Here is a 24,980-nt window from a genome sequence, read left to right as displayed (position 1 = left end):
GTGTTATGGACTGGTTTCCAGAGATGCAACCCCTCAAATGTGGGAATGTAATGTGCTCTCAACTCTCTTGAACTCACAACATATGTTCTTTCTGAGATAGCAATTATGCTTCCCTTCCTCTGACAATTACACTGTGCGTCTGGAAGGCAAAAGCATGCCATCTTTTCTTGTAAGGAAATTTGAATTCTCTTTTATTTACGTATGACTGCTGAGTTATCTGAAACCATGATACTGTGTTTTTGCTAAAATGGTTTGGCTGTTTGTAGTGAAGTCTGGATGATCCATGTGACTTTATAAAGTTGCATATTGAAATTCCGATGAATTGAATTTTGAGTTTGAAGTGTTATTAAATTGGGGCACAGGCATTGACAATTATTTCATCTTTTCTTGGTGCAACATTTAACTTGAAATGGCTAAGCTTTTGATCTAATATTTCCTGTAGGTCCATAATGCACCTGGTAGCTGAAGTGTATTTTAGAGCTTGGAAGAAAGCATCTGGGTTGTCCCTGGAAGTGAGTATTAATTTATTGAAAGATACAGCATTGAAGACCTTCAGCCCTCCGAGTCCACACCGAACATCGATCACTCATAAACACTAGTTCTATATTATAAATAATAATATACATATATTATAAATGATATATATTATAAATGATATATATTAAAATGATAGAAATACAGCAGTCAGAAACAGCAAAGAAAATTGAACTACCAAGTTAAAAAAAATTTTAAAAAATGAACCAAAACTCGAGAGTGTAATTGTCATATTCACTGAGACCAGAATAATGAAATTCTTACTTGCGCTGGCTTTACAGGCTTAATAATTGAAGTGCATCGTGCAACCTTATGCAAGGTTATTGCTGTGGTAGAGTTTTGCAGGGTGGTTCAAGAGCCTGAAACTCCTGTCCCACTTGCGTGGCCTTGGCACGCTAATTATGCGACCTCGTGGTCGCGTTGAGGCGCGACGGTCCCGCAAAGCCGTCTGGAGCGCGTGACGTCATTTGAAGGTGGACACAAAATGCTGGAGCATCTCTGGAGAGAAACAATGGGTGATAGAAGGGTCTTGACCCGAAACGTCATCCATTGCTTCTCTCCAGAGATGCTTTTGGTCCCGCTGAGTTACTCCAGCATTTTGTGTCTATCTTCAATTTTCTTGGCCCCGCTCTGGGAGTAGAAGTGGGGGCGGATCCGGACCGCAACGGCCGTGAGCCCCAGGCCGAGCTCGGCGATCGTTTGCTTGCTTCTGCTGCTGTTGGAGGTGAGACGTTGCGTCGTGCCAGGGTCTTGGGCCTGTCCCACTTTGGCCGTCAGTTATACGTCCAGGCCGGTGGCGCGCAAAGATTTTGTTCGCTACAAAATTTTGCAGCGCCGCCCGATACCGCGCACAACTCCATACCCCTCCGCGCTTCTCAGTGGGAGGGGTATGATTGCATAAATGTGCTGGACTCAAGACAGATCATCAATCTCTGTACTCTGATTCATCATTGCCCATTATGCCTCCATCAAAGTGGTATACATGGTGAATTTAAAGATGCTTTGTAGCTACACAGTCATGGGTAGAGAAACGGACTGAGCTTACTGCCTTGAGGTACCTCTGGGCTAAGGGTCAGTGGAGTGGAAGTGGTAGTAAATTGGATAGAAGCATATTCCTAGAAGACTTTCTCTTCTTTCAGACCATTGAGTACAGCTGTATCCAGGATTTCATGCATCATGGAGTTCATCTTCCACGGGACTCACCAGTCCACTCTAAAGTGCAAGAGGTATGCTTAATTTTAAACCATTTCATTGGAGTAACGATTATGCAATTGATCCTTTGTATTTAAGAAAATATTAATACATCAAATTATAGGAGAGGGGGTGAAAGTAAGACTTAAAAGTTCCTCATTTTGTTTTCCATATACCTTACTTATATGATGGACATGATGATTAAATGTTTTTCTCACGATAGACTTGGAAGCATCCTGTTTCTTGGTCCTGCATTTTACTGTGATTCTTTCTGTGATGTCACATTTTTTTTTCCTTCCATGGCTTTTCTGAAGTCTCCATTTTCTAACAAAATCATATGCCACAGTCGCTATTGGATTGAAACATGTTTTTAACACAATCAACCTTTTTTGTTAGAATTTATTTGCTCCTGTGAGCAGAGTAGGTATGTGGCTGAGAACCAGATTATTATATAAAATGAGGATTAGAAGGACATGTGTTGAGAATAAAGTCTGCAATTATTTCAGATGTCAGAGTTATACAGATCAACTCGTCCATGCCCATCTACACGTCCCATTTGCTGTATTTGACGTATATCCCTCTAAAACTTTGTATTCATGTAGTTGCCCAAATATCTTTTTAAATGGTTTTATACTTGCCCCAATCACAACCTGTACAACATGTACAAAAATAGGTTGTTTGCCAAGTTAGGCGGAAGATGCAAAGGGATAGGTCAAAAACGAATGAGCAAGAAGTTGGCAGGTTGAAGGAAGAATGTAAAAACGAATTACTATTTAAATAGATGGAAACGACAAAATATTTTACAAATGTACATGGTCGTCTAAGTGCATGAAACAAAGGATTTGCACGCAGGGTTCAGGAAATAAAGAGCCAAATAGAGTGTTGGCCTTTATTGCAAGCAGAATGGAGGAAAATGGTATGCTCATTTTAATCCAACTTTGCAGGGCATTGATGACAATGCGACAGCGAACTGCGTGTACTTTGGTCTCCATATGTTAAGAAGTATACCTGCATTGGAGTAGGTGTAGAAGAGATTCCTGGATGAAGGGGTTGAAATATGTAGAAAGGTTGTACAGATTGGGCCTATGCTTATTTTAATCTAGATGGATGAGTTGTAATCTTCTTGAAACATCTTGAATCTAAGATTCTTTGGAAATAGCAGGATTAATGACTGAGAAGATGTTTTCCCTGGTGGGGTTTTCTGGAAATGGGGAACAGAATTACAGAATAAAGGATTACTTACTTAAGATCAGCAAGTATTTATTCTCAAATGGTGCTGACACTGGAATTCACTACCCCAGAGAGCTGTGGAGGTGGAGTTATTGTATATACGCATGGCGGAGATTGACAGGCATTTGAACTCCAAGGTCTGTGGGGAGAGAGCAGAAAATTATGTTGAGACTAAACTCGGATCAGCCATGATCTCATAGAATGGCAAAGCAGGCTCGAGTATCCAATTAGTCGTCTTCTGTTTTCCATTTTAAAATCATTTTTAGGAGGAAGTGTTACATTTGTAATTTAACTTTTTTCATTAAATCTCATGGTATAGTTTTATACTTTAATAATCTGCTTATTGTTATCTGGATTGGATCTTGGGATATACTCGATGAATTGTGCAGAATGTTAAGCCTGTATTAGTAAACCTAAGCATGTCATTCTCAGTTTTATTTTATTGCAGAAGGAGATCTTGCAACTGGCAAGTCGATAGACTTTTCCTTTGTGGTGTGGATGGTGTGAGTGAAGCCTGGTTTGTAACTCTCGCTAATGTGTGAATTAATTTCTTTTTGCAGTTGTTAAGTTACTTTCATCAGCAAAAACTACGCCAAGGAGTTGATGAAATGCTGCATCGTCTATACCAACCTATTCTGTGGAGAGGCCTAAAGGTATAATTGTAGATCTTTAAAAGTAAATGTTGACTTTATCTGTGCATTATTTTAATGTTTAACAAATAAATCTGAAATAACAATTTTAACAAATGTGAACTATTTTCTATTTTGAATAATTTTACAAGACAATGCAAAATGGATTTAAATAATCAAATACTGCAGGTTACAAAATGCAAAATATAAACAGCTCACATCAAGTCTTGCAAATTATTCTATGGCTGGATTAGAGATGTTGTATAATATATATAATAATAACCATATTTCTTTATTGTCACATGTTCTGAGTAGCATATTAAATGGAGCTGAAATCATTATTACTACAAGATCGTGGTTAACAGGTTCTCTGGCCCTCCAGTGCAATAAGCATTGATTTTAATCCTTGGGTTTGAACAAATTGAATAGGGAATGGAGAATATAATATAACATCCCCTTCCCAGATGTCAGATATGAAGCTAAGAATTTCTGTCTAATGTTCCTCGCTACCAAGTTTCAAGAACTTCAGTATGAATGTCCTCTACTCCAGTGTCCTTGTAAGTCTGGGATGGGAGCAGAGCTGGAGTGGCTAGTTTGTTTTAGGATGGAGTCAACAGCATCCATGTCAAAGACAGAATCATGACCAAAGAGTTCATTAAAAGGCGTCTCAATGGTATGTTTGTGCTATAATCACAGCAGTGAAAAATCCCTGAGGATCAGCGCTTTAGCAGATGTTTTCAGACTCCTCCAAAAATCTAACATCAATGAACAATGAGAGTTGGATAGAGCTCTAGGGGCTAGTGGAGTCAAGGGATATGGGGAGAAGGCAGGCACGGGTTATTGATAGGGGACGATCAGCCATGATCACAATGAATGGCGGTGCTGGCTTGAAGGGCCGAATGGCCTCCTCCTGCACCTATTTTCTATGTAACTGATTGGAATCCCTGACCAATGACTGCTCAAAATGGAGGAGTGTTTGGGATGACCTGTAAAACATCTAGACCTTTCATAAGGAAGATGTGGAAACCGCCCCACCCCTCGCCTTGGTGATTGGGAATGGAGTGTCAAAACTTAAAGGGGATCCAATAATTTTTGATATTGAATAATATAGACAGGAGTTGGCAGGAAATAACTATAAATATAAAATATGCTTGGGAAGCTAATCTGTCTTAGTCACAAGTGCCAGCAATCCCTATGAATTACTAGAACTTCCCCAACTTAAAAGGAATAGCTCATGCCGTTGTCATTTGGGACTCATCGTGGGCTTGCATTCAAAATAGTTAGGAACTATTTGGTGAGCCTAGTGTTGGAGTATTGTATGCCGTTTTCATAACTTGCAGCCTGACTCACCTGCAGTATTTTCTTTTGCTGTTTTTGCACAAATTAACATTGGTTTTGTTTCAAAGGCCAGCAACTCGGAAGTGCGAGCAAATGCTGCAATACTCTTTGTTGAAGCGTTTCCAATTCGAGACCCTGCACTAACCAGCGAAGATGCAGACATTGCAATCCAAAAGCAATTTGAGGAAATCTTTGTAAGTATGGATCATGCTTTTAATCCTGATAAATCAATCGACAAAATATTGGTCTGTGGGAGTCTCTCGGTGGAAATCAAATGGAAATGGATGTGACTATTCCCTGTCAATTATTCCTGCTGTTGTCCTATTTCTTTGGTGTTTCCAAAAAATGGGTTTTTCGACACATTCCAGAGTGAAATAGAAATGCACGACTGAAGGGAGGGCTATTAAATTCTCAACCGAGTGCAGTGTGCTCTTTTGTACTGAAGGTAGGAAACGCAGCCAGAAGAATTACAGTTTATTAAAAGCGTTTTCAATATGTTTGCTTGTTTTTGAAGTATACACAATCTATCCTAGAGATTGGCAACATTTTCATATGCTAAATATATTGGTATGGGAACAAAACGTATATTAATCACTTGCGATTCTATTGTTTTTGTAGAATCTTTTAGAGGATCCACAACCCTTGGTTCGTTCCTCTGGTGTGCTTGGTGTGTGCAGAATTGCCTCAAAGTATTGGGAGATGATACCTCCTTCTATCCTCACTGATCTCCTCACTAAAGTGCTCCATGACCTTTCAGCCGATACAAGCTCTGCTGATGTTCGTTGTTCTGTCTTTAAGGTATTTTGATTCCTTGTTTATTTTTGCATGTGTCCCCAGCTTTAAATGTAGAAGTGCTTTTATCACTGGGTCTGTGTCAGCACCTTTTTCATCTGTTTGTCTTTGTGCTTGGGATGGACCACAAGATTTAGAAGTGTGATTTGTGTCATGGCAAGCTAGTTTAATCTTAATGATGCAGGGTGAAGATCATTGGGACACTGCTACCAGCCTTGGAGGGCATCTACCACACACGGTGCCTCAGGAAGGCCGTCAGCATTCACAAAGACTCCTCACACCCTTGTAATGGACTGTTCGAACTACTTCCTTCCGGCAGACGTTACAAGGCCTTCAACGCCTGCACCTCCAGACTCAGGAACAGCTTCTTTCCCAGAGCTATAGCTGCTCTGAACCGGCCCTGCTGAATGCCCCCCACCCCCACGGACTGTCTCCCTCGGATGGTCACGTCGCACAGACACATCTGCACTTTAGTCTGTTTTGACTATTTTACTGTTGTAATGTTCTTTGTACAAACCATGTTCTCGGGGTATCTAAACCTAAATTTTAGTAGTTAATTAAGTTATTATGTCGGATGGAAGCTGTATACCCAAATCTCGTTGCACTTGTGTGCAATGACAATAAAAGATATTATTATTATTATTATTTTATGCCATCTACTTCCCCCTCTCTTTTGAGACACAGACCAGGATTTTGGCTTGGTTATAGCATGATCATTTAAATCTACAGGACCAAGAAGGGAGCTCTAGGACAGTGAATTTATATGAGGATTATCTCATAGTTCATCATGTTTCAGCCTAGAGTGCACGTTGTTTTGGAGAATTTCCTCAGTTTTGATATTTCACACATTCAAACACCTGCTGTTTAAATCCAGATACCTGTAAATTTGCAACGTAATAGAAATATAGAATATAGCAAAGGTACAGCAAAAGAACGGGCACTTCAGCCCACAGTGCCTGTGCCAAATATGATGCCAAGACCATCTCTTATCTACCTGCACATATTCCATGTTCCTCCATTCCCTGCATATGCTTATTCAAAGGTTTCTTAAATGCCATTATCATATCTGCCTCAACTACCACCCCTGACAGTGCATTCCAGGGACTCACTGCCCTCTGTAAAAGTAAGTTTAAAAAACACTTGCCTCAATCATTTCCTTTATATTTTGTCCCTCTCACCTTACAGCTATGCCCTCTTGTATTTAATTTTTCCATCCTGGGGAAATACGTTCTGTCTACAGTCTGACTAGACCATAGACAATGGGTGCAGGAGTAGGCCATTTGGCCCTTCGAGCCAGCACCGCCATTCAATGTGATCATGGCTGATCATTCCCAATCAGTACCCCGTTCCTGCCTTCTCCCCATATCCCCTATTCCTATCCCATATCACTATTTTTAGAGCCCTATCTAGCTCTCACTTGAAAGCATCAAGAGACCTGAGGCAGAGAATTCCACAGACTCACCACTCTGAGAAAAAGTGTTTCCTCGTTTCCGTTCTAAAAGGCTTACTCCTTATTCTTAAACTGTGGCCCCTGGTTCTGGACACCCCCAACATCGGGAACATGTTTCCTGCCTCTAGTGTGGCAAGCCCTTAACAACCTTGCATGTTTCAATGAGATTGCATCTCATCCTTCTAAACTCCAGAGTGTACAAGCCCAGCTGCTCCATTCTCTCAGCATATGACAGTCCCGCCATTCCGGGAATTAACCTTGTAAACCTATGCTGCACTCCCTCAATAGCAAGAATGTCCTTCCTCAAATTAGGTGACCAAAACTGCACACAATACTCCAGGTGTGGTCTCTGTACAACTGAAGAAGGACCTCTTTGCTCCTATATTCGATTCCTCTTGTTATAAAGGCCAACATGCCATTCGCTTTCTTCACTGCCTGCTGTACCTGCATACTTACTTTCATAGACTGATGTACAAGGACCCCCAGATCCCGTTGTACTTCCCCTTTTCCCAACTTGACGTCATTTAGATAGTAAGCTGCCTTCCTGTTTCTGCTACCAAAGTGGATAACCGCACATTTATCCGCATTAAACTTCATCTGCCATGCATCTGCCCACTCCCCCAACCTGTCCAAGTCACCCTACATTCTCATAGCATCCTCCTCACAGTTCACACTGCCACCCAGCTTTGTCATCTGCAAATTTGCTAATGTTACTTTGAATCCTTTCATCCAAATCCAAATGAGACTGCCTCTCACAATTGTATAAACTTCTACAGGTATCCCCGCAGCCTCTGGCATTCTGGATACTACTTGTGTTACCACTTTCAGGGATTTGGGGACGGAGCCCAGGACTCCTCTGTACATCAATGCTGTTGAGGGTCATGTCACTAATTGTATATTTCCCCATTACATTTGGGAAGTTGGGAGGTCATGTTGCAGTTGTATAAGACGTTGAGCGAGATCTCATTTTGAGTATTGTGTTCAGTTCTGAGCACCATGTTATAGGATAGATGTTATCAAGCTGGAAAGGGTGCAGAGAAGATTTACGAGAATGTTGCCAAAATGAGGGTCCATGACTCCACCAATCTTGGTGTTATGTGCAATCTTACTAACCAACCCGTCTATCGTTGTCTCCAAGTCATATATATCACAAACATGCTGAAAATACTCAGCAATTCACGAGGGTAAATGGTAAATGTCTCGGGTCGGTGGCTGATTGTTTCAAATTGATGAAAGACCATTGACCTGAGATGTTAATTTAGTTTTCTCTGCTGTCTGACCTACCGAAATGTTTCTGCATTTTTGTCTTTATTTCATTTGCAGTTTTCTTTTGCTTTAGATTGAGGCTGGATTCTGAATATTTTATATTTTTAATTTTAATATATTAAATTTTATATTTAATATGCTTTGTCATCCTTTTCCTGCAGTGTTTGCCACTTACTTTGGACAACAGAATGAGCCATCCTTTGTTGGAGCAGCTTCTCCCTGGACTGAGAAACAGTCTTCATGACACTTCTGTAAATGTTCGAGTAGCTTTCGTCGATATGCTGCTGAAAGTTAAAGCTGCCAAAGCTGCAAAGGTGAAATGGATTGAAAAATAATGAACTTAAGTAGTTGAAATAGATACTTCTCAGATTTGTCAGAAAGTACTTTGTAAGCAAAATATAACTCGTCCTTATACTTAAGGACGACATCTTGTTCAAGCAAGCTGCATTTAATCAAAGCCTTTTTTAATAATCTGAATTAAAAGTCAATTTATTGCATTAAGTTTGTAAATTTAAGCTTGGATTAAGAATTTTACTTTCTAATTTTGTCCGTTTTAATATATACCCACAAAGCAATAACATTCCTTTATATGATCAAAACGATAAACTTTAAAACTTTAAACTTAACATCAGGTAATACATCCAGATGAGGTAACCATTAAGTTAACTTCTTTGCCAACACTTTGAACACCAAGATGTGGAAACTAATAAAATAGTGGCCACTATCTCCATTTTAATTAAAATAGATATGTGCAGTTAGAAAAAGGATAACATTGTTTTGTTAAATGCAAGATGTGAAAGAGTAGTTAACATTTGTGACTTTGCAATACATTATCAGTAGGAAGCAAATTGAATGTTGATGTTTTCTGAGGAGCAGATAAAAAAGGGAGACTTGTATAGCACCTCATGTTATCCCCAGTACTGCACAGCTACTGAGGCAGTTGAATCCAAGTCATTAAAGGGTCATGCGTTTACAGTGAGTTTAGTTTTAGGTTAGAGATGCAGCATGGAAACAAGCCCTTCGGCCCACTGAGATCACACTAACCATCGATCACCCATTCGTTCTAGTTCAAGAGTCAAGAGTTTTATTGTCATGTGTCCCAGATAGGACAATGAAATTCATACTTGCTGCAGCACAATAGAATATGGAAACGTAATTATATATTAACCCACTCTCTCATCCACCCCTGGCACATTAGAGGTAAATTACACCGGTTAATTAACCTAATCACACATCTTTGGGATGATGGTGGACGCATCTGGTCACAGAAAACATGCAAATTCCACACAGACAGCACCTATGGTCAGGATCGAACCCAGTTCTCTGGTGCTGTGAGACAGCAGTTCTACTAGCTGCGCCATCATGCCGCCCTCTATGAGAGCGAAGAGGTTTAAAAGTAATTTAAGAGGTAAATTTCTCTCGGTGTAGTTGGTACCTGGAATGAGCTGCCAGAAGAGATGTTGAAGCCAGGAACAATAACACATATAAGTGACATCTGGAAAGGCACATGAATCAACAAGACCTAGAGGGAGATGGCATTAAAGCAGGCAAGCGAGATTAGTGTAGATAGCCATGATGGTTGGCACAGAAGCAGTGGACCAATGGGCCGATTTCTATGCAGTTATTATCAACTCAATGATGTTATTAAATATATTCAAGAGGTTAAATACTGTTCTGATCACTGACAGGATATGAAGAGAAAGCTGAAGCAGCAGCATACTGAATTTTACTGATTAGCCATGATCCTATTGAATACACAATAGACACAAGGGGTTGAATGACCCGCTCCTGCTCCAGTTTTTGTTGTTTAGAAGTGCAATTACTACTTGACAAAAAAAATTAACAGTTTTATCCACTGATGTTGATTGAGCAATGCAATTTTACCAGGACATTGGGAGTACTTTCGATCAGGAAAATATTTTGCTCAACATTTCTACAGGAAATTAGATAAATTGACCAGGTGCAGTTCAACTAAGGTGCTCATTGAGTTAAATTATCGGTTTCTGTTTTCTGTTGCTTCAGCAAGTCCAGATCTGGAGATGTTTGATGCTAGATACTTTGACATGTCGTTTGTACGTTTAGTAAGTTTAATAGTCAGTCATATAAATAATACAAATTGGAGAAAATTCAATGTTTGGTTATATTTGTATTCACATGTGACTTGCACCAATGATATTATTTGTGTTGTCCTTTTCAAATTTAGTTTTGGAAAATCTGCCCAATGGAACATCTTCTGGCCCGATTGGAGATTGATTCTCGACCAGTTGCTAGGCGGATTGTTAGCCTGTTATTTAACTCATTTTTTCCTGTGAATCAACCTGACGAAGTATGGTGTGAACGATGTGTCACCATTGTCCAAATGAATCCCATGGCAGCAAGGAAATTTTATCAATATGCACATGAACACACTGCACCAACCAATATTGGTAAGACTCGAGAGTAGTGGATATTTTATTGTCACGTGTACCTAGATACAGTGAAATTGATTTGCTTTGCATACAATCCAGTAAAATTATGGTATTCGGCAATTCTTGAGTAAAGTGCAGCAATAATTGAGTAGATTTCTTCGGAGGCAACACTCAGTCGCCGCATCTCCGCCGCCAACTGGTAGCTTTTAAGTATCGTTCTTAAAAAATGTCTGTATTGTACTTGTACAAATAGTACAGGTATATCTGTACTTGTGCATAAAACTAAGCATAGGGGTCAGCAACTGATAGATTATCAGCTACTAATTTACTCAGTTTTGTATTTATGCACAACTGTTGCTGAAATACTCATCCTTTTTCCTCACCCTCTTGGCTCAACTATTCCCAGTTTTCCTGAACAATCTTTCACCATCTCATCTCACGCAAAACTATAATGCAATTTACACATAGATTAGCTTTCAGTTATAAAATTTCCATCTTTGTTTTCAAACCATTCAGTAGACTGCCCCATTCATATACCTTCCAGTAGACCTCAGATTTCAGTCCAATTATGTCTCGTGCATCACATTTTTTTTAAATACAGTCTTTGGCAGTTATCATTTCAGCAGCTGGATCTCGGTTCCATATTTCTATGCCCCAATGTCCCCACCCGTCATCTACATTCCTTTGTGCAACGCAAATTGCAGGAATAACTCGGATCAGGCAGCATCTCTGGGGGTCATGGATAGTCAACATTTCGGGCCGGGACACTTCAGGCTGGTAATGTTTCAGATCAGGACCCGTCTTCAGACAGTAGACCTGTCCTGAATAGGTCTTGGCTGACCTGCTAAGTTATTCCAGGACTTTGTGTTCTATGCAAGATTTCACATCTGCAGTTCCTTGTGTCTAGGAAAGAACTACAGATGCTGGTTTAAATCGAAGGTAGACACAAAATGCTGGACTAACTCAATGGGACAGGCAACATCTCTGGAGTGAAGGAATGGGTTACATTTCGGGTCATGACCCTTCTTCAGACTGATGTCTGGGGAGTGGGCGGGATAGAGATAGAATGTAGTCGGATTGTCGACATCTACGTTCCGTTCCTTTTAGTGTTTCACCAGGCATGGGCGGAAATCTCGAGGGGAGGGGGGACAGGGGGGGCGTGTCCCCTCCATGTTTTGAGAGGTGGGGGACAATCCCCCAATGTTTTGTGACCATGTATTTTGCAAACAGTTCCCATCCGACCGCGCGCTGCGGAGTCGCGGGCCGCATGCATGATCAGCTGGTTCAGACTCTGAAAATTAAATGTCATCCTTTGGTATTGATAAACACTCATGCATTCCTCATACAATACACAAAATAGATTGCAGCAAAAGCAAAACCGCCTTGGAATTTTACATTTTTTAAAAGCTCTTGGGTTTAATGACTACTGCAGAACGATTGGAGTCGTTTATCACTTAATTCCTCCGAGACAAAAATGATGTGTTAACTGTCGTATTAACAATGTTATTTCGATGTGTCACCAACCAATACTTCGATATGCATTCCTCAGAAAATATAATTGTGTTTTGACCTTCAAGTATTACTGACGCGTTCGTTTGAATAAAATTCACGGAAGAATTTCTTAAAACTGTTTAATAATTACCATTTGAATTTTGGAGGCAGACAAAAAATGCTGGAGGGACACAGCGGGTGAGGCAGCTTCTATGTAGAGAAGGAATAGGCAAAGTTTCGGGTCTCGACCCTTCATCAGACCTTTTGTGAAGTTTGGATGTATTGGTGGATGGGAAAGATTTAAACGGGTATTGGAGAGTCATTAAGGGATCTGGCGGTCGAGCTGGTGTGCATGTATAGCCTCTCATTCACCCACGTTATTTAGTAATTTTTACTCGTCATTTAGGGATGTTATATGAATTTTTTTTTAATTAAGTATGTTTGTTTATTTTTGTTAGTTTATCAAAAGTTTATTTATGTAAGTTTTTGTTAGTTTGTGAAAGGTTTATGTGTGCTGTTTTATCTCTCTCTCACTCTCCTCCAAGGTTAGTTCTTCTGTTTGTCTTTATTTGCTTCAGTTTTATTTATTGTTATTTATCATGTTGTATCGGACCTTTCGGACGGTCATTAAGGGCTCCGGACCACGAGCACGGGCTTCCTGGCGTGCAGGTACAGTCCCTCGTTCACCCACATTATTTAGTAATTTTTACCCATCATTTTCCCTAAATAATGGGTAAAAATGACTAAATAACGTGTGTGGACTGTACCTGAACGCCAGGAAACCCGTGCTCACGGTCCGGACCCTTAACGACCGTCTGATGCTTGCTTAAATCTTTCAGAAGCTACAATGTGATAAATAACACTGAATAAAACTGAAGCAAATAAAGGTAAACAGAAGCACTAACCTTGGAGGAGAGAGAGAGGAAACAACACATGTAAACTTTTCACAAACTGACAAAAACATACATAAATAAACTTTTGATGGGAGGAGATAAAATTGTTATTTGTCATGCACACTTGTCATCAGGCCGCCAGGCAATTGTGCCCCCTCCAGGTTTTAAAAGCGATTTTCGCCCTTGTCACCAGGCATAATGTTTTGGCCGCCTATCCTTTCCTTTTCAAAGACTATCAACAGCAGTAACATAAACAGGTAAAATTAGTTGTTTAATTGAAAGATACAGCATGGACACAAGCCCTTCTGTGTTATCCCACTTTTGCATCGATACACTAGGGATAATATACAGAGGCCAATTAACTTACAAACTCAAGTCTTTGGGATACGAGAGGAAACTGGAGCACCCAGTTGGTCACAGGGAGAATGTATAAACTCTATACGGACATGGAGCCCAAGGTTAGATGGGACCTCGGTGTCCGGCGCTATGACGCAGTAGCTCTATCAACTGTGCCGCCCAAAAAAATGTTTTTACTTGGTGGTTAAGGAATAATTGGCCGAGGCAACAGGGAGAAGAAGACTCTTTGAAGTAGCATCCAGGGAGTTTTTATATTCCTTAGGACAGTTGGATATTTTATTTAATAACGTATCCAAACACAGCTTTCCAATAAACTGAAATGTCAGCCTGGATTACCTGACTATGAATATATGTGAATGTGAGCAGTTTACTTATTTTATTCCATTAGGAAATAGTCAGTCACCTAACAATATCGCCATGTTAGTTTAAGAAAGCTTCCTGCATAAATTTTGAGCTTAAAAATAATGCAGGAAGTAATATTTATTTGCAGGAAATGGGAGTGAAGTGAACGCATGTGCAGGACTTTTCCGGAGTGTGCGCATGTGCGAAGTATTTCGGGCGGGAAAGGCCTGCGGAATCAGCCATGCTTGTCAGACGTTTCTGAGTTTATGTATTAAAGAAATAAGTTGCTTATAGCGTAAATAAAGTTAAGTAAATTACGAGTAGTGAAAAGTTTCATTTGCCTCGCGTCAAGTCAAGTTTATTCGTCACATACGAGATGTGCAGTGAAATGAAAACTGGCAATGCTCGCGGACTTTGTGCAAAACGACAAACAAACAAACTACAAACTACAACGGGGTTCTGCAGAAATTGTCAATGTTTAACAGTTATGCATGCTGCATCTCTACATATTTATTTTTCTTTAACAGCCAAGTTGATGCTTATGATTCGGCGATGCTTGAATGCCTGCATTGAGAGGTCAACACATGATGATACCAGTGATGACGAACAACAAAAGGAAAATATCAGTGTGAGTGCAATGTTTCCTATCCTCACAAATATTCAATTTTGATCTGTGTGAAGGTGACTGATCTTTTAGCTGCATTTTTGTATTGTTTGCTAAAATTACTTTGAAGATGGACGGATAAACGGGTATTAAAAGAGAAATCACAAAGGGTTTCCTCTTTAATGTCAAGCCTTGGGGGGGAAGGTTAAAGATAAATCAATGTTTTTATGCTGCACCTGACTTGAGAACTTGTGACCTTTGGCAGAAAGTGTCAATGTGAAGATAATAACTACATATAAAAAATGAGATCATTAAACCAAAATTAACAAATGACTATGTTAAATCAATAAAAAGAGAAATAAAGTTTATTTGCATTTACTTTACTGAAAGCAAAATGTAGATCTGCACTGTTAAGCTAATATTTCACATGTCTAAAATGATTTGAGACTAATTTTGAGTTGTACTATTTAACATTTCAAATTAAAAAAAAATCAGGTCATTTACCTATTGAGAATCATTAGGATGATTATAATCATGTATTGTCTTTCCACTTACTGATTAGCATGCAACAAAAGATTTTCACTGTACTTTGGCACACGTGACAATAAATTAAACTCGTAAACTAACCCTGGAGAAGTTGCCATCCCTAAATTTGCTCCTTGTGACTGTCCAAACTAGCAATTCATAATTTGCTGGTCTGAGAACATTGTTGGAGTGTTCTGCATGTGATCTTAAAGGTCTTAAATCATCATGATTAAATAGTAGCTTGTTTTACCCCCAGGATCCCATTACTGAATAAATATTTTGGATGTTAAATATTTATCAGAGTTTGAGCAGTTGGTGTTTAACATTAAAATGTAAGCTAAACATATAAAATGTACTTCAGTGACAGCTGAAAGTAAATTGTCTTTCTCACAACATGTGTTTGATATTTGTACAGCTTGTGACTTGATTTAAGATTTCCAGACATGCAGTACAGTGTGTTTGGTATTGTAATTTTTTTTTCAATAGAATGTAAATCTTAGACCTACTATCACCATTCTCCTAACATTTCAGTTACTTCAGTTTGTTCTTTGGTGCCCAGTGTTTTTGTGGAAAGTAGATTTGATGCCAGGATAGGAAATACATTTGATGGAGGGGTGAGGAACATGAATGCTTTTAACTGAAAGGTTGAAAATTAATTGTCCTTTCCTACAGGTGCTGGAGAGTGTGTTGTCAGTGAATGATGGCACCACAATGGCTAGCTTACTGGAAATTAATGTTGTTTTATGGAAAAGCATCCACAAGGCACTGAATGAAAACAAAGAAGCTAAAAACTACACAATTATGAAGTTTGCATCTGTGCTGCCTTTATATTTTAAAACTTTCACGGTAAAAACTTTCCTTGTTAATAATTCAAATCATAGTTTAAACTTTTACTGAAAATTGATCCAGCTTACAGTTTTGTCTGTTGTCCAAGTAGTTGATTTGATTACTTTTTTCATGGGGCAAGATATCTGCACTTGTATATTGTTTTTAGGCCAAACTATTTGTATTTTTACAGGATGACCGCTGCATTGTTCCCTTAATAATTCTGGCTTCCTTCATGCCTGCGACAGCAATTCCTACCTTCAGGTACAGTGGCTTCAAAATTGTATCACGCTTGAGAATATGTAGTGGTAATGAGAGAGGTGGAGGATGCAGGTTTTGTTTTGGTTACACTTGACATCCTGCTTTTGAGAAGAGGGACGAATTGAATTGAGGAGCAAATTGGAAGTGGATATAGAAAACATAAAATCAAAATAGATGGGTGGTGATCATAGATTGATGGCAATTAATCGGATGAGGAGAGTTGGCAGTCAAAGAAGAATCTTTTTTCGTTACTTCACACTATGCATATGTGCAACATCAAGGAACTAGATTAAAATTCAAGTATGCATTTCGCACAATAAAGTGATTAGGTTTTAATAAAATGCTAATCACATTATCCTATATGATAGAATTTCTAAGCCACAATGCTTTGTGTAAAATTGTGTTTAAAATAGCTTATTTCTGTTGGGCAATATTATTGTATTTGATCAGAAATTCTCTTTCCTTTAGAAATGAAATTGAAAACAAAATATTACTGTAAAGCTTTAAGCTCTTAGTTGTGTAAGAGTATTGTAGACTATTATCTGAATGGTGGCCGATTAGGAAAAAGGGAGATGCAACGAGACCTGGGTGTCATGGTACCAGTCATTGAAAGTAGGCATGCAGGTGCAGCAGGCAGTGAAGAAAGCGAATGGTATGTTAGCATTCATAGCAAAAGGATTTGAGTATAGGAGTAGGGAGGTTCTACTGCAGTTGTACAGGGCCTTGGTGTACAGTATTGGTTTCCTAATCTGAGGAAAGACATTCTTACCATAGAGGGAGTACAGAGAAGGTTCACCAGACTTTCATGGGATGGCAGGACTTTCATATGAAGAAAGACTGGATAGACTTGGCTTGTACTCGCTAGAAATTAGAAGATTGAGGGGGGATCTTATAGAAACTTACAAAATTCTTAAGGGTTGGACAGGCTAGATGCAGGAAGATTGTTCCCGATGTTGGGGAAGTCCAGAACAAGGGGTCACAATTTAAGGATAAGGGGGAAGTCTTTTAGGACAGAGATTAGAAAACATTTTTTACACAGAGAGTGGTGAATCTGTGGAATTCTCTGCCACAGAAGGTAGTTGAGGCCAGTTCATTGGTTATATTTAAGAGGGAGTTAGATGTGGCCCTTGTGGCTAAATGGATCAGGGGGTATGGAGAGAAGGCAGGTACAGGATACTGAGTTGGACGATCAGCCATGATCATATTGAGTGGTGGTGTAGGCTCGAAGGGCTGAATGGCCTACTCCTGCACTTTATTTTCTATGTTTCTATTGGAGCAAATTGCATTAATGTACATTACACTTCAGGATTGATTTTTGAACAAGATTATGAGTGATAGAAGTAAATTAGTACATCTTTTTTCCATTAAGCCAGAGAACATTATCTTAAAATGTTTATTGTTCACACAAATTAGTGTTTAATGGGACCAATATTTGCAAAAATAAAAATCTCTGCAAGATGTACATGCGGCCTCAAATACTCATCTATGTTTTCTGGGTGTGCAAATTTTATGTAAAATAATCATGTCATGATACATTTTGGTCCCTTTCAGGTGCATTGTTTTTTGAGTGACAAGTGACTAATGTACCAGACTAACAAAGTCTGATCTCATTGTGGCAAACTGAAACATACATTTGGTCTGCCAGTTTGTAGATTGGTGCAAGATTGATGTAAAAATTAACTAATTCTCACCATGGTTAATTTAGGATTATTGGGTATGGTGGATTGAAGAACATAGAGTATGAATACTGGTGAAAAGCTTTGTTCGTGCTTTTGATCTTCTGATCCCTGTCGATTATTTTTTTCCAGTTGTGGTGTTCTCTCCAAGTTGAGAAATTTGGATAAAGAAGCCGATGTGACGAAGTATTCTGCATTGATAGACTGCCTTTGTCAGTGGGGGAAAGCCGGACATGTGGTCGAGCTGATTACTGATTGGCTGACAGAGGGGCTTCCTCAAAAGGTCAGTTAATCCATTTAAGATTTTAAATGCTTCATAGACCAGAAAAAATGGTGTCAGCCATTTTCCTACCTAAATAAATAATGATAGCATGAAAACTGTAGTCTTGTATTCTTGACCTGGTCTAATTACATTTTTAGGAGAACATTGGAATTTATAGAGTAATCCCGACAGTGTGATTCTGGAAAGTGAATAAAAAAGGTATTTGCAGAGAAACCAAAATATGTAAACAGACAATAGACACAAAATGCTGGAGTTACTCAGCGGGACAGGCAGCATCTCTGGAGGGAAGGAATGGGTGACATTTCAGGCCACAACCCTTCTTCAGACTGCAGTGTAAACCAGCATCTGCATTTCCTTCCTCTATAAGCAGCCAACCTCAGCAAACGAGATGGTACACAAAAAAGCTGGAGAAACTTAGCGGGTGCAGCAACATCTATGGAGCGAAGGAAAAAGGCAACGTTTCAGGCCGAAACGTTGCCTTTTTCCTTCGCTCCATAGATGCTGCTGCACCCGCTGAGTTTCTCCAGCTTTTTTGTGTACCTTCGATTTTCCAGCATCTGCAGTTCCTTCTTAAACACTCAGCAAACGAGATGTCTAGTTTCCAAAGATACTGAATTTGCAGTGATAGCATGTTTTGGAATAGAAGACCTAGTGCTTAAGATTGTATCCTCGATATTTTTTGCTTCCTGATTCATTATGTTATCATTGAATTCCATTGAAATGTATAAACATTTGAATTTAGTTCAAAATGAGGCCTAAACGGGTTAAAAAAAAAGGTTCCCATTACCTTCTCAAATAGGAATCAAATGTTGTAAATCTGGAAAAGAGCTGTCACTTGTTGAGTTATTATTATCCCATTACCCTTCCATCCTCTGGTTGGTGACTCCTCGCCTTTGAATCTGGAGACTAATCCTCCAAAGAATGAGACCATACCTGAAGTTGGTAAACTGTAGAAACTTTTCAATGGAACTTGCAACTGACTAGTGTCGCAAGAATATTTTTTTTTATGATGGAGAAAAAAATGTTGTAATCAGTGACATAATAATCATGCTTTAATTATGAATAATTTTCGAATCACATTGCAATGTACAAGTGTTATAAAATTGTGGTTGTCTTTGAATTGTCAAATCATGGTGAGAAAGTGGCAATCATATACCTTTGTTTTTTTTTTTCCAGAGTAAAAAGATCCAAGAACGTAAAGTTCGAATCCAAGAAATGGTACAACCCAAACTGAAATTGGCCATACATTTTTTAGAATATATATTGACAAATATCATGAGTCGGGAATGTTTATTGGATTTGCCACAGAGAAAACTAAACCAGCTTCTGAAAGCTTTGGCAGCAATCAAGGTAATTTAAAGAAAACTCTTGCTGGTGATTTAGTACCAATTTTTGGCATGCAAATGTAGGAATATTGCAGCAACAATGATAATTATTTTACCTCGTCATAAAAATTATGACGCATTTGAAATCCCCAAATAGGTCACAGGTTAAATCGGCCAACATTTGAAATTTGACAGAAGGGTTAATGGGGTGGGAAAAGACTATAGGTGTACAGAAGGATCAGCAGGTCATGCAAGGGTAGTTTTGTTTGTTAGGCAGGTAGTGGACTACAGTAAGCATCAGTATGGGAGCACCTCAAGGCTGTGTGCTCAGCCCCCTGCTCTACTCACTCTTTACTCACGACTGAAGCCGGACACAGTGGGATCACATCTCAAGTTTGCTGACGACACCGCCGTTGTTGGACGAATTACAGATGATAATGAGTCAAAGTATAGAAGTGAGATTGATCGACTGACCAAATGGATATTTCTGAAGTTCTTTCCTGGACCTCAGCAACAGCAATTATAAACAATGCCTCTGAGAAGATTGTGGGGATTCGGTACGTCATAGAGGTCTCTCTTGAACTTGACTGATTGCATCACGGCCTGGTTCAGCAACTTGAATGCCGAGGAACAAAGACTGCAAAAATGCCTAGAACATCACAGGCTCTGAACCTTCCCACCTTCGAAGGGATTTACAGGAGTCGCTGTCTCAAAAAGGCAGCCAGCACTGTCGGAGACCCGCATCAGCCATCGGAAAAAAATATAGAAGCCTGAAAACTCTGATATTCAGGAACAGCTTTTCCCTGAATCGATCAGGTTATTAAACACTACAACTGCCACATAACTCCGAACCACATAGACTTGGGACCATTGGTTTAGTCTTTTTGCACAATTAGTGTTTATATGTCTATTTGTGTGTTTGTAGGTGTGTGTTTGTGTAAATATAATATAGGGCCTGTTTCCCTGCTGTATCTTGTTATATTGTTTACAGATGATGCTGCAATTAAGAATGTAATTGTTCTATCTGGGACAAATGGCAATAAAACACTCTTTAGTGCAGAATAAATTAAAGGGAGTGACGGATTGGATCAATTATAGTTAACATAATAAAGATGGGAGGTCAACAGGGAGAATGTTGAAATAAATGAGCTAGTCAGTTGAATGCATGAGAGTTTCTGTAGCAGGTGGACTATAGTTGTGGGTGGAAAGGCTAATGCATTTGTGGAGTTGGCAATAAATGCCCATTACAATACATGTTGTCCCCAGATTACAAACACCCAACTTGTGTACAGCCCGTACATGCAAATGACAGGAGATGGATATCATGGCCAGCTAAAATTTAATATTCCTATGGCGCAACCCATCTCTACAGGCAGCATTTGCCATGCGGGAACTCAGTTCGTAGCTGTGTTTCTGACATGCAAATTGTTAGGGCTGCAAGCTGTCTGAGCACTGCTTAAGGCGGGGAGGGCTTGCTGTGTCATATGATTATGATCTCAATTTGGTGTTAAATTGCAGCTATCTAGTTCGGCCTGAGTGAATATTAATAGAAGGGTATTTGGAGACATGGTTGTAAATTTGTAGTAATGTATGATGTTTTCAGTCTTCCTATTATTTTACTGTGGGGATCTTGTTGCTTATCTACAGTAGTATGTATAAAGAAGTCTCGTGTATGCAGAAGCAATAGGAGAGATCAAGGTAAAGGACAGATGGTAGTTGTCTACAGTTTTCCCTCGGGTATTATCGAAGTGTTGAGTATGGACGAGGAAGAGAAGGCCTAAGGGATTGAGTTGTGCGACCTTTTGAGATAGTGATTAAGTTTCACGAAGTGCTCTGACTATGATTAGTGGAAGCAAATGAGAGCAATCCCACTAAATGAGATATTGGAGAAGTAATGGTAATGGCCATAAACAGTTGATGAGGAATGATGCACCATCACAGTCACTGAGAATGGCATTAGGATAATTTCATTGCTGTGGCAGAAAAGGAAACCTAGTTGGAAACATTCAGACACAAACTTGTTTCCAAGAAAAACTAGGAGGATACTGGAAAAAAAAGCAACATTTATCATGGCACATATGCTGGACTCCTTAGTATGTGCTTCCCTTCACACCTGTGCCAAGTTGAATGGATTTCCCAGCCGTGGTTCATACATTGATACTGATTTGACGTACAGAAACATATTTTTACTATCCCATTTGTTTAAACTTTTTCACAGATTTCTTTTATTGGGGGAGGTTTAATATGTGTTCTTTTCAATGAATTGTTATTGTGTTCTTTCAGTGTGAACTGTTAAGTTAATGTCATCTTCAAATTGATTTCTAGGAACTCCAGGTTTCCTTTCTGAGCACTTCAGAAGTGATGCTTCAGGACATAAGTTTGGATACAGCTCTCCGGGCTTTTAGTTTGCATTGCCGATTAACTATTCATTTACATATTAAGGTAAATGGGTTGCTGTAATGAAAATTGATTTAGCAGTAAATGTTCGTGTTTTAAAATGGAAAAGCAATTTTCCTCTTGAAGATATTCACAAGGTGGCTTCACCAATGTGTTTTACAAACTTAATGTAATTTCTTCGGTAACATTTGTTTCGATGCTTGACGTGTTCTAGAAATCACAGTGCCAGTATTTGATCAGATTTTTGCAAACTTCACAAAGACCAAGTTATAATAACTGACTAAAAGTCTTCATTGTTTTTATTTTATTTTCTGTGCAGAAGTATATATAGTCAACTCCGCCTCCCCACTGCACCATTTCTAGAAAACGATTGACATCACTATTTTCCATAATGCAAATCTGTGACTTCAGCCAAGCAATCAACTTCGAAAATATACATGTATTCACTTGTTTACTTATACCCCACAAAAAAATTGTGATTACATTTTACTAAATTTTTGGTCATTTGGCTGAATTTCCCTAATCTGAACAGCTGAAATGAGGAGGTCGCCTAAATTGAAAATGCAGAAAAACACTGGGGAACAGTATCAGCAGGAAAAAAAATGTAAATATATGGAACATAATCCACATTTATGTTGAGTTGACCAACAAAATTCAATGGTATTGAACAAACATTTTAAAATAGCCAGGGAATAACATTCAGAAAAATCGGTGGGCTGAATAACTTGTAAAATGCTTATTGTAGACGCACTTGCTTACAGATAGCCAAACCCAATGCTGGTGTAACTCAAGTCAGGCAGCATCTGAGGAGGGAATGGATAGGCGATAATTTGGGTCAGCTCCTTGCATCAGACTAATTGTTTAGGGGAAGAAAACTGGAAAAGAGATGGGAGGCGATACAAAACGTTGACGAGTAATCTGTGGACACAGGCGAAAGAGGGGGGATGTTGATTGGCAAAGACGTGAGATGAAAAGGAGACAAAATGGTATCGGGTAAGGGGAGAAGAGAAGTGAAATGTAAAGCCAGAGGTCAGTGCAGACGATACTGAACCTGTTATGCGAAACCTGCATTTCCTTTGTCCACAGGCACATTTACTCTATGCTTGGTATACATATTTTGTCTTGTACCATTGAGTCTTAATTCATGCAGATCACAGGGATTTAATTTCCCTGTCACGTAAAATTTTAGTTCATAATTTGAAAAGAGAAAATGTTGGACAATCTCAGCAGGTCAGGTAACATCTGTGGAAAGAAAAAGATTTGATATTTTGGGTTGAAGGCCCATATTCTGAAGTGAAGTGACAAAGCAAGTTAATTAAGGTAGCAGAGGTAAGAAGTGCAGTTGGTGGAACAATGAGATAATTTAGGCATTAAATTAACAAGCAAGCTCCTTTGTCTGTGTAGTGTGACTGGCAGCTGCTCTACCTTTTCAATATCTAAATATTAGTAAGATTCCAACTACTTAAATGTTGAGCCACTGATGTGTTGATCAGTCCAATGGATGATTAGCTGGTATTCTTGGCAATACATAAAGATTATTTCACATATTTTCTCTGGTGATGGAGGTACAGGAAACTGTAGATGCTAGAATCTTGAGCAAAACACAGAGTTGGAGGAACTCAGTGGATCAGGCTGCATCTGGGAAGGGAATGCACATGCAACGTTTTGGGTTGGGGCTCTTCGCACAGTGATGCTGTTCTTAAGTGTTGAATTAGTTGCAAAATATATTTTATCCACTATTTTGAGTGTTAGTTTCTTGATATTTAGATTTTGTTGAGGGAAAGTACATTTTGACATTGGTTTCTCAAATTCCTAGGTAGCTGAAATCAATGAGTGACTAATTAAAGTAATCGTGAACTTTAGATTGCAGGAGCATAATCATGATTATTGGGCTGATGATTTGAAAATTCCCCGGCTACGGGTCCACCGCTAATTTTCCGGCAACTGGTGGTCTGGCACCTCCTTTACAGAATTACGAGAGCGTACTTGAAATCCTCCTTCCACCTCCCGAAAATGCGAAGCCTGGGCCAGGTGAGGTGGCCAATTTGGACCTCATCGGGACTTCTGCGCCAATAGGCGGTTTGAATTTCCCCCATATGGCCAGGGTTCTGGAACTCCGACCCGGCCGGAGCCAGCTGTTCCGTTCCCATAGACAACTTCCACGGCTGATCGCCGGATCTAATTTGGTCCTTGCTGCCAGAATTCTGGAACTGTGACCCAGCCAGATCCATTCCCATAGCTGACCTTCGTGGCCGACTTTGTGGGTCGTTATCTCAGCCCTTGGCGGCCTCTTCTCGGAGGCCGTGACCTCTGTTGGTCCGGCAAAACTGATAATCCAGAAAGGCACTGGAACAAAAAGTGCAAACAAATTGTTGGTAGACCTGTATCTACACACCATATGTCAGCCAGTTTCTGGTATCCATGTTTGTGCATCGGACATTTTGCTCTACCATTGGACTCTGCATTGAGTCCAGGGCGGGTTTTGCATATTAAGAACCGAGTGATCTTAACTGGCCTTGTAGGTCCGTATGACTCATAATTGATGTATCTCATGCGGCATTCATTTGGAAAGGGTTACCAATGTCATTGGGGAAGGTAATTGAAGTTCATTGGGTTGTGTCTTTACATAATGTTAACATTTTCATTTAATTTTAATCCAGTTGAATGTGTTTATATCCGATTTCTTTAAAAATATATTGTTTAAATATATTTCCATTATTGCTAAATGCCCCCAACTATCTGAAGCATTTAAACACAGTGCACGCTGCCTTCTGACAGCACAAGCTGCCAGGAGTTCATGATACAGCCTTGCAGTAATGTCAGATTGCTGCATTGAAGTCTTGAGGATGTTTGGAGGTGTGCAGTAAATAACGAGCAGTATGACCACAAAAAGGATGACAGGAGAGGAATATTGGAAGTGGGTAGGGTGGAAAGTCAAGATCGAGGCATGAGCCATATTGGACAGGATCCAGTCCATTATTTTGCATTGTAGAATAAAATGTTGGCCATCCCATTCCAGTGGCCTGATAGCCTACTGCAAATGGGGAATGTTATAAATACATTGCATCTTATTTTTTTTAATAGTGCATTGAGGTTTTTTAATGGTACTGCAGAAACGTCCACTGTTAAAATCATGTATTGGTTGGCATGGACAAATTGGTCC

General features: G+C 39.4%; 1 protein-coding gene across 1 annotated transcript in view; it reads left to right on the top strand.

The window, feature by feature from the left end:
- The window catches only part of ncapg2 (non-SMC condensin II complex subunit G2), a 75,278-nt gene that overhangs the window by 30,715 nt on the left and 19,583 nt on the right, over positions 1-24,980 (top strand). Inside the window, exons 8-20 of the mRNA XM_033044556.1 lie at positions 443-512; positions 1,674-1,760; positions 3,516-3,608; positions 4,991-5,116; positions 5,541-5,720; positions 8,592-8,744; positions 10,634-10,856; positions 14,449-14,549; positions 15,723-15,896; positions 16,069-16,139; positions 17,945-18,095; positions 19,272-19,445; positions 21,746-21,862. Of these exons, the coding sequence (XP_032900447.1) occupies positions 443-512; positions 1,674-1,760; positions 3,516-3,608; positions 4,991-5,116; positions 5,541-5,720; positions 8,592-8,744; positions 10,634-10,856; positions 14,449-14,549; positions 15,723-15,896; positions 16,069-16,139; positions 17,945-18,095; positions 19,272-19,445; positions 21,746-21,862 (1,720 nt within the window). The remainder of the gene's footprint in view (positions 1-442; positions 513-1,673; positions 1,761-3,515; positions 3,609-4,990; positions 5,117-5,540; positions 5,721-8,591; positions 8,745-10,633; positions 10,857-14,448; positions 14,550-15,722; positions 15,897-16,068; positions 16,140-17,944; positions 18,096-19,271; positions 19,446-21,745; positions 21,863-24,980) is intronic.

The sequence above is a fragment of the Amblyraja radiata genome, chromosome 2 (genome assembly GCF_010909765.2).
Source record: "Amblyraja radiata isolate CabotCenter1 chromosome 2, sAmbRad1.1.pri, whole genome shotgun sequence".
Lineage (NCBI taxonomy): Eukaryota > Metazoa > Chordata > Chondrichthyes > Rajiformes > Rajidae > Amblyraja > Amblyraja radiata.
Note: the sequence above shows the minus strand (reverse complement) of the source record. Positions and strands in the feature narration are given on the sequence as shown.